The sequence below is a fragment of the Melanerpes formicivorus genome, unplaced genomic scaffold (assembly GCF_026170545.1).
Source record: "Melanerpes formicivorus ecotype bairdi unplaced genomic scaffold, bMelFor1.0.p_v2 SCAF_56, whole genome shotgun sequence".
Classification (NCBI taxonomy): Eukaryota; Metazoa; Chordata; class Aves; order Piciformes; family Picidae; genus Melanerpes; species Melanerpes formicivorus.
The window spans coordinates 3272357-3285453 of NW_027142408.1; the positions used below are offsets into that span (position 1 = coordinate 3272357).

Sequence of the window (13097 nt, forward strand, 5' to 3'; positions counted from 1 at the left end):
TGCCCATGGCAGGGGGATTGGGACTGGCTGATCCTTGAGGTCCCTTCCAACCCTCACAATTCTATGATTCTACATTTCCCCTTGTGCCTGCACATCTTGAACTGTCTTTTGTGCCTCGCCTTTGTCCTGTGGGACAGAGACCCACTGGGATTCACCATACCAGACAGCAAAAGGAAAGGTCAAATCTCCTTGGGAAAAGCAGAGCAGAGAATGAGAACAACTAAGTGAAACATTCCAAAGCTCTGGGGCAGCTGTGTGGTACTGAACAAGCAGGAAAGGGCAAGCAGCACCTATCACATCTGCTGCATTTAGAGCTCACCATGCAGATGGGCACCTGAATGCCAGGGATCTGAGATCATTGTGCCTCAGGTACAAAATTGCACTTTGTGTCACTGAAGAGACCGTTAATAAGTAAGGTGAGGGGGTGACAAAGCCAAGCTCACTCGATCCTGTGCAGTCCTGTGGGTATTGAATGTTTCACATGGATATTTCTTGGCAAAGAGGATTCGCTCTCTACCTCCCAGCTCAGTGCCAAAACTGCCAGACTACAGCAGTCACTTTCTTACTATTTCTCCCTGACCAATTAATATTAAGAGGTTTTTTTTTCCTACAAAATTCGTTTCTGTGAGACAGAGCTAGATAATCACCTCCAAGTACGCTCTCGGGCTAGTGGCAGTGGTAAACTGTTCCTGCTCAAATCTTTCCCTAAAGGGAGTGGGAGGAGGTTTAAAGGCAGGACTGACACTTCACAGCAGGCTGTGAAAAGCACTCCACTCCCGGTTCCCTTTCATTATGTTGTGGCACAGGAAAGAGCTGACACGCCTGACAGCTAAATGCACGAAGAGCAGCAGGGCTCAAAACCCTAATTTCTGTTTCTGAACAGCATCATCAAGCTTGAGGTTCATTTCCCCTCCTCTGAGTTCCTCTTGGATAATCTAGACTTTGTGGATCTTATGCTGAAGTGCTTAGAACTTCCTACTTGTAACTTGATGTCCGCTCAGGACGGCAGGTCCCACAAATTGGCAAGGTAATCGAGGGTCAGGCCCTAGTCCTTAGGAAAACTGAACTCATCCCACAGGTGGTTTTGACAACATTAAACAGGCTGTTGGTTGATAATGACATTCTGTCCAAGCAGTCTTTTTATTTAGCCCATTTGGATCAACAAGATAATCTCACATGAGCTGCAATTACATACATGTGGTAAATATTTGGTATTTCACAGCTCAGCTCAGCCCTGAAATACCACCTGTGAGACAGAAATAATCCTTACAATGCTGTGAGAAGACAAATGGCCCTGTGCTCTTAGTGATCATTGAGGTTGTGAATGCCCCCTCCCTGAAGGTGCTTAAGGCCAGACTGGACAAGGCCTCGAGCGACCTGGTCTAGGGGAAGGGGTAGGAGGGGGTTAGAACTAGTAAAATAGCTGCAGAAGAATGGAACAGGCCAATAAACACTTTTCAGGAAGGTTACAAAACCTGACCCCAACAGGAAAAAGCTGTGATTAACTGATCTGCAGGGAGTACTTAGAGACTCACTGAAGCAGTGCTTGTGTCTGAACCTGTACTGTCATCTCCCTAGACTGAATCCTGCTTTGCCACAAATAATTCCTGCTCTGGCACTCGGACAGGAAGTAGAACACAAGACACTGTAACCAATTCCAGCATCCTCTCTGGGAACCTGTTTTGAAAGACACTGAATGTGCTGAATTTGTACTGAAAAGGGAATTTACTTGGGAAACCAAAAAGTCCTTTGCAGCATCAGAAGCTCTGTCAGCCCCCTTCATGTTTGTTTCAGGGCAAACCAAATGACAAGTGTGAAACGGAACAACGGCAAACTCCTTCCACGTTACAAAGCTTTGCATGAGGAGAAAACTTGCCTCTCGATAACCTGTGCTCTCCCAAGCTTCCTGATGGGAGTGATTTATTACAGAAAACAAGCAACACCCACAGTGAGTCGCTCTGACTTTGGCTCAAAATGCAACCAAAACTCATTTACAGAAAGACTAACCCAAGCTCCCTGCAGTAAGAACAAACAAAGTGACAGGGCTTAACAGAAGCCTCAGGGGAAAAACAAACCAAACCAACACAACCCCAGCCCCAACCACTAATAAAGTAACCAAAAGAAAAAAATGACCACTTGTGTAACAGCCACCAAGGAGGAAAAGAAGTCACTGCAACAAGTTAGCCTCATACAAATATGAATTTTATTTACAGTTTTCCAAATTCTCAATCAAATCCAACTTCTCAGTTAAACGTGTAGCATTCCTCCTGCAAAACAAAGCCAGCAGTGTGTTCTTTTTACATCTGCAATATGGAGTCCATAGGTACATGCTGCTTGGGTCATCCAATGGAACAAGTCTGGATGGCTACGCCTGTGTTCAAGTAACACTGAAGGTGTTCTGTGAAGACTCTTTGAAACGTGTCTGCCTTGGGGATCAACGATTTGGGTAGCACTTGCTAATGACAATTAGTTGGGGAGGTTTAAAAACCCAGTATTTCATACCAGGACGTACTGTTCACATGTATTTCAGGGTGTGATACCACGGTCATATTGCAAAGTCGCCTGCTCTATAAGCAATGCCACTGAAATTGGACTGAAGATTACCCACAGATTCAGATATTATTCAATGTGAATAAAAATGGCCATTGATGACTTGTACTCGAGTATGTGTAGGCATGGGCCAATCTGTACCTCAGCTGGTACCAGTGTCATGTGAAACGTGAAACCACGTGGGTCATTATATTAAACTCTTTTACAACTGTATTGCACATAAGGTTCCTCAAAAGCACAAATCTACATTACTGCCTCCTGAACTCAGAATTCACCTGCCAGCTCTCCTGAATAAAATCAACCAGATGGTAAAACTGTTCATTTTTCCCATCCCAGTGTCTGTGGATGAAGAGAAGAGGGAGAAGACATATACGCTTTGGAATCCGCTCGACTGTGTGTGTCTTTTGCACGTGATTTGTACTTCAGAGACGAGGATTTATTTTAAAAGGAAAATAAAAAGCCAGACAGGTCTCAGATTTATCTTTAAAAGTACCTCAAAAACATAACGAAAAGAAAAAGAAAAGAGGAAAGAATTCAATTGAATTTTGATACATCTTAAAACATTGTAGTCAGTTCTGCCCGACAGCATAACACGACAGAAATGCACGAGACTTTAAACATGCTTTAAAATGACATTCAACAAAGTATTTAAAATTTAATAAATAGCATACAATCACACACAAATACATCTCATACTGGATCTTTAAGCCTACTGAAAACAGACTGGCAAAGAATAAATTAAACAGTAGTTGACATTTGTTTTTTTGCTGCTGCTTTTAAAGGGTGTAGCTTCTCCTTGTCGCGCCTGTAGCCACGCATCGGCCCGCTAATCACAACGCTGGAAGTTAGGAGCTTTGGGGGTTGTGTTTTTGGACTGATCTCTTTGCTCCAGTAAGTAATACCATTAAAAAGAGAAAAACAATTACACTAAAAGGGATTAATTTTGGTAACGAACCAGTCTGCAACCAAGTAACCCAGCTCTTAAATACAACGAATAAATAGGGAATTAGTAAAGCAAAGTCAATTGCAACAAAAATGCAACACCCCAAGAAAAGAGCCATGGAAATATATAGCCATTGCAATATTAGACAATAAGAGTACTTAAAGTGATAGTGCTTGTGCACTAAGCTCATTAGAGACCTTAATATGATTTTAGTGCAAATCCCTTGAGTCCAAACAAGCTTTATACCCTACAGTATTAGGAAAAGATCTATTACCAGTTGGAACTTACTCTGTAGTGTATTTGTACGTATCAGATACGGAAAGGACTAACACCTTGTAATATCTTCGGCCCTTTTTGACTTCAACTCAAAAACACTAATGACTGGGGATTTTACAGACTATTTGGCTGTACCATATTAGATTGCAGTTTAGGAAAGTCAGTGCTAATGAAAGCTTTTGCTGTCAGTTTGTCTATTACATCTAAGGTTCACAAATCATTGCGTTTTGTACTTTTGAAAGAAAAAGAATGCTCCTAGAGAAAAGTTTCTCCTCCCTTTAAAGAAGTTCACATTATGATGAAATCCAAGAATATTTAGACAAAGTGTTGTACAAACTCAAAGAAAAGTACATATTTTACATTAACAATCCTTACCAGTATTTAGTATATTAAGTTACAAGTATGTTGGCAATAATACAACAGAGTCAATTCCTAGAGGAAAATAATGCTGTACAAATTCACCTGTTAATAGGGGGTTAAACTGGCAGCCAAATCAGTCTTGAGCAGCCACGCTTCTGGTTTGAACTACAGAATCAGGAGAAACTAAATTTGAAACTAAGTGGGATAACTTCACTGGAAAGAGCAATCAGATTATACTGGATACAGGCATCCTGTACTCAGAGCCATTAAACCTTCGTTCTGATAGTTCCATAACCTCATCCAGTATAAGAAATGTTTTATCAACCACATAGGCTAAAATAGTTTTAACAATGCTGTGTCCTGGGTTTTTTCTTTCCAAACTAAAAACTAGTTTTACCTGTGAAGTACAAAACAATGACAGATATTGCTCCAACTTGTACACAATCTTTCCTAAACAATCCGTACCTAGCAGAGTAATAATGCCTCATCGTCACTAGTTTCATTTTTCACTGTTGCTTCTAAGCAAGTGTCAGGTATCTGGGCAGTGTGCACGATGCCACAGCTCTCACAGGGGCCATCTCGACTGCACGACCTCACGCCGTGATGTGCTGCACTGTAAGGCTGTCTAAGCCCTGGTCCTTGATCTGAGCTGAGATCAAGTAGAGGTCTTGAACAGTCATTCACATCAAAGTCTGATGCTACATCAGAGACTGGAATTAACATTTCAACATCATCATCCTCTTCTCTTCCACTTACCCCATTATCAAGCTGTCTCAAAGGACTTTGGTTCTGGTTCACTGAGCTGGATCTCCCCAGAGTGAAGCGTACCCAGCGCAGGCCTTGAGTCATACGGCTCAGGGCGCTGCTCAGCTGGTGACGGGCGGGACTGGTGCTCGGGGGCTCCGCGCTCGTCACTTCTCTTCCACCATCCGTGTTGCTGCTACTGCTGCTCTGAGCAGAGGAACCCCCACACGCTCCCACTGTTGCTTCTATTGCTGTTGTGGGTGGGACCTTCTGAGGCAAGGTGGTAGCAACACCACCGACTGCCCCTGCTGTGTCTCTTCTTTCGCTTTCTGTGTCTGTATCATCTGACTCCACTGAAAACAGGCTTCGGTGAGCATTACTTCTTTCGGCTTCTCTGCTACTGCTTTGGTTGGCGACATCGTCCCCATCGGCCGAGACCAAGGCCAAGGACCCGGAGTGGCGTGACCTCGCGAAGTTGAAAATGCGATTCCAAATGTTACTTGACCTGCCAGCAATGGGAAGTCTGATTGAGGTAAATCCGAGCTGAGAGCGTACTGCCAGTCTCAGGTTCTCCAGAACCGAAGCCTAAATGAGGAGAGAAGCAACAATCAACTGTTGACAGCATGTTGGCACCACCCTCACAAAAGAGCAGCTATTGTGCCAAGTGGCATATGGCCACAAAGTTACATATAGAGTTAAGGTGCTGTGTCTGATCTGATGCATACAGCAACAGAGTATTTGAAAAACAAAGAAGCATGAAAAATATCTAGTAAAAACATTGTGAGCAGAGAAACCAAATGGAACTATATGGAAGAAGAAGACAAGAAGGGGTATAACACAGCAATGAAGAATATAAGGTACACTTCTGCACAAATCAAGGACCTCTAAACAAAAGCAAAGTCAAAAGCAAGGCACTACAACCTGCATGTGGAACACTGACTACAGACAAGTACATCCACAGATCCAGTGCAGGCCCACTACAGCAGTATGCTAGATGTTACATACAATCTTGCCAAGAAAATAAAGTACTCTCCCTGTGGACTTTAGAGTACAGTATATACAGACATGACTCAACAAACTGCCAGAAAGATGTAACAGAGCTGACCCTCCCTTGTCCACTATCTAGTCCACCCTATAGTGGGCTGCCTAGCACAGAGGCTAAATTAAATACCCTCTTTAATAGTTTGATTTTTTTCCGCCCCATTCAGGTGCAATTAGTTAATTGCAGCTCCAAAATGCTTTACTAAATTACCTTATGTGTGTTCTAACCCACACATTTCCCAAATCTGGTATATATTTTCTAGTCATTCAGCCACAGAACAATGCATGCCTGAAGTTTTCTGCTTAAAACCTTGTCTAACTGTAAAGATGTAAGGTAACAGAAACATATTAACACTTTTGAGTTGGGGGTCTCCTACAAAACCAGTGCCTCAGCTAAGCAGTTCAATTCTAAAAACCTGAAAGGAAGAAAAGAAAATGCTATAGAAGAGAAAAAATGCAAATGGAAGTTAAAGTATCTTTATTTCAGGCTTTTTAATATGCAAGTGGTCTGCCTGCTGTTGTGGAATCTCACCTGATTTGGTGAACAAACAGGAAAATCTTCAACTGGTGGAATTAAACCCTGGGCAATTAACTGTCCATAGGATGGAGGAGCTTCCCTTCTCAACAGTTCAGCTTCAACCCTTGACAAATGAGTTTCAAATGATCTTTTGAAGAGAAAAGAAAAGTCATAACACATAAGACTATGTTGTATATATCTATTTAAAACTACATCAGACTATTAATATGAAATGACACATTTCAGATGAAGTTTGCCTAATTTAGTTGACATTTAATTGACAAGAAATATATAGTAAATCCTTGCAGTCATTCCTGAGGGTATGTCCAGCTGAGACAAGAGCAACAAAATCAATCCAACAATACATTCCTAAAAAAAAGCCTGGGCTACATATAGAACCATAAGAGATATTTGCATTATTTTCTAAACACTGAAGGATGTTTAATCCTGGTATGAAATGGCCTACAAGAGAATAAGCTGCTGTTAGATAAAGAACTGATCTGACTGAAGAAAAGGCAGCTTCTCCACACTTCTTTTTTTGGGCAATATCTGAAAGCTCAACTCTTAAGGGATCAAAATACTTCTATTCCCTTTTACATCACCTCTTTTTACTGCCAGAGAAGAACAAAGAGGAACAATGCCTTTAGAAATCACGTGCAACAACAACTGTATGTCAATACAAATGTTTCAAGTCAAAGTACTCTAAAATATTAAGTTCTCAAGGCCATCTGCTGTACTCACCTTCGCTCAAACATCCTGAGCGAGTACAATTTACAAGTACAGCCCAGCGCAATGACGAGCAGCAATCCACAAATAAGACTCCCAATGACAGCTGCAGTTATTACTCTGGTAGGCACAATAACTGGGCAGTTCTCTTCATCACTGCCATCGCCGCAGTCATCCTGAGAATCACACACCCAGCTCTCAAACACGCAGCGGTTATTTTTGCAGTGGAAATTGCCCGGCTGGCAGAAGAAGCAATTCTTCTCATCTGAGCCGTTGGGGCAATGGTTCTGGTAGTTGCAGCGGTCCGACCGAGGGTAGCAAACGCCGTTCCGCGAGCAGGGAAACTCATCTCTTTGGCACATGGTGCAGTTGGTCTCATCCCTTCCGTTTGGGCAGTGCCAGTAGCCATCGCAGCGCTGCTGCTCGGTGTAGCAACCCCAGTTGCCACCGCACGGGATTTCCCAGGGCAAACAGAAGCCATCGACTTGGTAGGTGGCGTTGAAACCTCTGGCGGCGTTCACTTTGTCAGCACAAAAGTGCACTCTTATCTGTCCTGAGGAGGAAACTACCGTGAGGGGAGCGTGAGAGTCAAAGGCTGTTAGCACACGCAAGAGCCTCCGTGGGTTCTCCTCCAATCCATCATAGATTTTGACGTAGTCTCCATAACCTGTACCGTCAAGTTTAAAGTCGGTGAACCGCAGGATGACTTTGCGATGGTCACCGGTGTCTATCAGCCAGGTGCAGTTGCTTCCAGGGGGATAGAAGTCAGGATAGTTGGGAGAATTGAAAGTACCATAAAAGTAATTTAACTTCTGCCCGCACGTTGGCACAGCGCAGTCTATTTCGTCCACCAGGTCAAGACAATCGATGTTACCATCGCACTTGAGAGATTCCGGAAGGCAGGTGTAAAGCTTGGTGAAGCGCGACAGGCACCGGAACTGAGCGCCTGAGCAAGGCTGGAAGGAAGCAGTTGTTGGAGGACTAGATTTGGCACAGATTTCTTCATCCGAGTTGTCTCCACATTCATTCATGTTATTGCATTTCCAGCTTTCTGGAATGCACTTCCCATTAGCACAATGAAACTGGTCACAGTCACAGTTTGGTTCATCAGACTTCCCTGAAAGGGGAAGAAATAATTACAGAAGTATTAACTTTTGACAAGGTAGCACTTCATGGTTTGTGTCACACACATGCTGCCCCAGGCAGTTCAAAATGGCAGAACAACTGTTTAAAGCCCCTGTAAATCATCACAACTTCGGTAAGTTTCAGATGATTTATCTTTTTCAAGCTGAAATTGTCAGGACATCAGCATGAGCCCAACCCTTAGCTGCTCTCACTCAGAGAACTTTAACCTAAACAAGAAAATTATGTTCATGTATAGTGATTGAAAAAACACAACAAATCTGTCTTCTAAGTGCTAGAAAGAAGTCAGAAAAACACCGTAGCTCTCTTCTATCACTCAAAACACACACACATTTTGTCCTGCAGTACCAGTCATCTCCTCAAATGCTTGTAAAAGGAGTCAGACCTCTCTCCTGGTTCTATAGGTTCCTACTTGGTACTAAAAGACCTATGGCAAGACAGCTGAGGAGTACCTTTTTCCACCAACTAAAGAGAAATCTCTGTCCTCACTGCTTCCCACAGCTCCTGACTACACAGCATCCAAGAGGAGAGTGCAGCAAATGCAACAACCCATGCTTGCCTGAACACAGAATCATACTTCAAAGGTTGATGATACAAGTAAAGGTGTTGAAAACATGGAAGACTGTGTGGGCTTGTTTGGTTTGAGGTTTTGTCGCCTCTATTTTGTTGTTGGTTGGTTTGTGGGGTTTGGTTCTGTGTGGGGTCTTGTTTGTTTGTTTGTTTTCTTTTTTTGTTTTGTTTTTCTTAATTGGTTTTGTATTTAAATTCTGGGGCTGGGGGAAATACAAATTAGAAGAGCTGGAGGGACATCTTTATTTAGGCAAATGCAACCTACTGGCTACCACCACAATTCTACCATCAAGAATATTTCTTTCAGAGCTTCCTTAAGACACTTCCAACCACATTACACATGGAAGCACGGCTGTGAAACAAGCTGTTTGAGCTCTGACTCAAAGACTGTTGTGCCATTTTAAATCACTGCAATTTCTAAAGACCAAGGTACAGGCTGTGAAATAGGCTATCAAACAAACTGTGGTGGTCAATGCTCCAAAAATAACATAACAAAAATCTGCATTGCCCTCCTGGTTTCAGAAAATGCAGCCACAAAACTGAGCCATGCATCATTTGAAACATACCAGCAAAGTAGGCCAATCTGAAGCCTTTCCTGGAGATGCTATCATCTGAATGAAATCTGATCAAAACGTGATCCTGTGTAGAGATGTATGGTGAAGGAATGGAGGAGCCACACGCTCTATAGCCTTCGATATTCTTGTAGCTTCCAATGGTTACCCAATCTGAGCTGCATCGTCGGGATCCCTCAACATCAAAATCCTGAAAGCTGGGGAGAAAAAGCAACAAAACCTGGTAAAAAACGGCACTGAACCGGGTATGACACAAACAAGATGATGAACTGCTAACACCCCAAAATGGAAATTAGCTGTAAGGCCTTCTCTGGTCTGAAATAAAAAGAGCAGCTTCTCTGCCTGTGTAAGAATAGGACTCAACCTTGTGGCCATGATATTTTTAGGAGGACAGCAAGAATTGATTCTGCTAAGCAAAATATTGCTCAGTTTTGCCATAGAAATCACATGGAGCCTTCATCCAAAAGAAATGAAAATAAATACTTCTGTTCATGCCCTTGTCTTCATGAGTCTCACCTGATGACATTCAAATATTACCAAATGGTTTTATTTAACCCAAACATCATCAAAACTTTAGCTAATGCTACACCTAACCAAGGCTATGAGATGATGATCACAGATGAATTGTTCAAAACTACAATTTCAGGTACGATTTGCTTCCACTTACACACTACTCAGTTATGCAATGGGTATGTCATGAAATGCCATGGTATGGCTACAGCTGTATCAAGGCTTGCTGTCATGGTAATGAAGTGTGAAGGAGAAACAGTCTGGGCAAAATAGGTCAGTGCAGAAAACAGCAGTAAACCAGAAATGAAAGATGAATCACAGATGAGTGGAAGAAAATAGCGTTAGAGAATTTATTAAAGAGTTTGAGGAAGAATAAACTGTATGAAGAACTTCAGAAAGCATTCTCAGTAGATGAACAGCTCTACCTACTTTACACTGCATTTCTGCCAGTTTAATGTTTAGTAGGAAGACTTTAAATTGAAAAATAGTACTTCAAAAGAATAACTGATGGCAAAGCAATTATTTCATAGTGTCTTCACCGCCTGCTTCTTAGGTCAGCAGGTCTGGACTGGAAACTGAAGTAAATCTGCAGTTAATGCATCTTCATGGTCAGCCTGTGGAGCAGTACTAATTTGTGATGCTAAAACAAGACTTGATTTCCCTTGTGACAGCAACAGGGAATGAACTGATGAGAACCTGAGCCTATGATACCACTTTTACATTACTTCCTTTTACATATAAGCACACGAAACTGTGAGGAGCACCCTGCACCAAAACCCATCATGTATCTGTTGATTCACTATTTATACCCAGCCACTTTTAAGCACACCACAAGACTAAAGAGCAATGAAGCAGTAGAGAATTCCCCCTATGCTTTTTGGTTTTTTTTAATGCAAAACTCTTGTATTTCAGACATGTTAAAAAGAAATCAACTGAATGACCATGCAGGAGCTTTTTCTGGTTGCCAGCTTGCCAGCTGAAATCAAATGCTCTGTGGCTGTGTGAGAGCAATCCAGCTAAAGGGAAAGGCAGAAAGCAGCCAGAATAGAAATTATACATTTACAGGAAGGAAGGAGTTGGTACATCCACAAGTGGCAGTTAAAAACATCTAGTCAGTATCTCTGTAACCCATGTGGTTAATACAGGAGCACCGTTTTACCTTATAGTAATGATCTCCCCTGGCTTTGCATGGATGTACCAGCTACAGTTGATTCGGGCAGGATACTCAGAGGGCCACCCTGGACTTGTGATTGTCCCACTTGGTGATCGAATTTGTTCTGGAATATCTCCACAAGCTAAAAAAAATAACCAAAAGCAATTTGATGAATGCCTTTTAAGAACAAACAAAAGCCCATCAGGACAAAAAACAATCAACACTTGTAAGGGAAAATATCATGGTTAGATGAAGTTTATTCCGTGCTAATAAAAACGTCTGAAGGGGTTCACAGTGGACACAGGTCACAGCACGTCAGTCAAAAGCTGTTTTCCGGTGTTGCCAGTGTAGGTGCTTATAGTGTTGCCAATTAGCACCCCAGAGAAGAAGCAGAAAGTGACTACTCTACACAGACTTTGACAACTTTTATTAGTATGAAAGATCTTTCTGTTTCCTAATTTCATTTTCAGCCTTCACAAAGACTCAGTTCAATTTAGCTACACATTTACTCCTTAGACTGACAAATGCATAGATTAAGGTAAAATAATCATCTAGTTGAAATTTCCTGTCTTAAGAAGACTCAGTGCCTGGCCATCATTAAGATACCTGTTCCCAGCCCTTGGCATAGAAATTATCTTCATATACATGATTTGAAGGCAAAAAGAACTTACTGCAGCACATGATTTATACATATTAAAGGTTAGGTTTCCAAGAGATTATTCTTACAAGGGACCTGCATAACTACAGTTCTGATAATAGACTAGGAAGCCTGTATTTATAGGACTAATTCTATGCAACCAGACTAACTCAGCCATTTGTATTCTTTCTTTATTATAGGTGTAGCTTTCTGTATTGACCTTAACTCAATTGCTTGCTCCTTTCACTGGAGTGTTCTCAGCGCTACTGATTTCATTTCAAGCAATGTACTTATTAATTTTGTGGGTTTGTTTCACTGTTGGTTTTTGTCCCCTCAGCAGCCTTATATCAAACATCTATCACATTCATAACCTCCATATAAATAGGAAGGCCAGAATACTCTTGCTACATAGCCTGAAAATCATGAGGAAGTTTCAGAGGCCAGAAAACTCATTTAAGATAATTGCTCTCTGTCATTTTGGTTTACAATTTCCGCACTGCTAGTCCAAAACTTGAAGGTTACTGGTAGCACAACTGCTTACACACAGTAGTTTACACAGCTGGAGTATTACAAATGAAGAGGTATTTTCATGATTCTGATGATCCAAAGTTTTTAGAATGACTTCATTTCTGAATATGTGCACAAGTTGTAAACAGGTTGTGGGGTTTTTTCCCTACTTTTATCCACAGTCAAACTTCTAAGATTATTTTTCACAGGGATCTGAAATTAATGTTCCAATACAATAAAAATTTGCATTCTTTAATTATTACTTAAAATTATTTCTATATAGCATAACAGATTTCTAAAACTAGATTTAAAAGGACTGAAAGAAAAATGCTGGCATATGCCCACACTTTCTGCATTAGCTTGAATACAGAGATTTAGGAGCAAACCCAATAAACTGTTTTCACATACAGCTGTTATAAAACATTTCATTACAGTTTCCCAGATGTTTCTTATTAGAGCTTCCTTCATGCTGCATGGCTGAGTATCACCATGCTTCAGCTACAGAACATAGGACCTGCCCAAATGTCTAAGGAAGAAAAAAACCTATCTCAAAATATAGAAAAATATTCTTTTATTTGCATATTTGATCAACTATGCCCTGAAACTTTCTTGCTTTAATTTTGACCAAGCCCTATAGGTGGTGCTCTAACACCATGGTATTTTGGAACACAACTCCTCTGTGAATGACTGGATGTACTTTATGACTGTCCAGACAAGAAATAGAAGGACTGGAAAGGAAACAAACCCAGTTACTTGCATTTAAATGTTCAAGTAAAATAGTATTTTTAATAGGCATTAAAAAAACCCCACACATGCAAGAGAAGTAGAAGTATGTGTAAAACAAATGC

The 13097-nt window shown here is 41.4% G+C and overlaps 1 protein-coding gene across 2 annotated transcripts in view; it reads right to left on the reverse strand.

The window, feature by feature from the left end:
- Nucleotides 1–2180: 2180 nt before the first annotated feature.
- Nucleotides 2181–13097, reverse strand: part of LRP12 (LDL receptor related protein 12) — a 44846-nt gene continuing 33929 nt past the window's right edge. For both annotated transcript variants that reach the window (XM_068161270.1, XM_068161269.1), the window contains 5 exons: nucleotides 11112–11247; nucleotides 9437–9639; nucleotides 7173–8274; nucleotides 6447–6579; nucleotides 2181–5458 (listed from right to left, as the gene is read on the reverse strand). In XM_068161270.1, the coding sequence (XP_068017371.1) occupies nucleotides 4595–5458; nucleotides 6447–6579; nucleotides 7173–8274; nucleotides 9437–9639; nucleotides 11112–11247 (2438 nt within the window). In that variant the 3' untranslated portion in view covers nucleotides 2181–4594. The remainder of the gene's footprint in view (nucleotides 5459–6446; nucleotides 6580–7172; nucleotides 8275–9436; nucleotides 9640–11111; nucleotides 11248–13097) is intronic.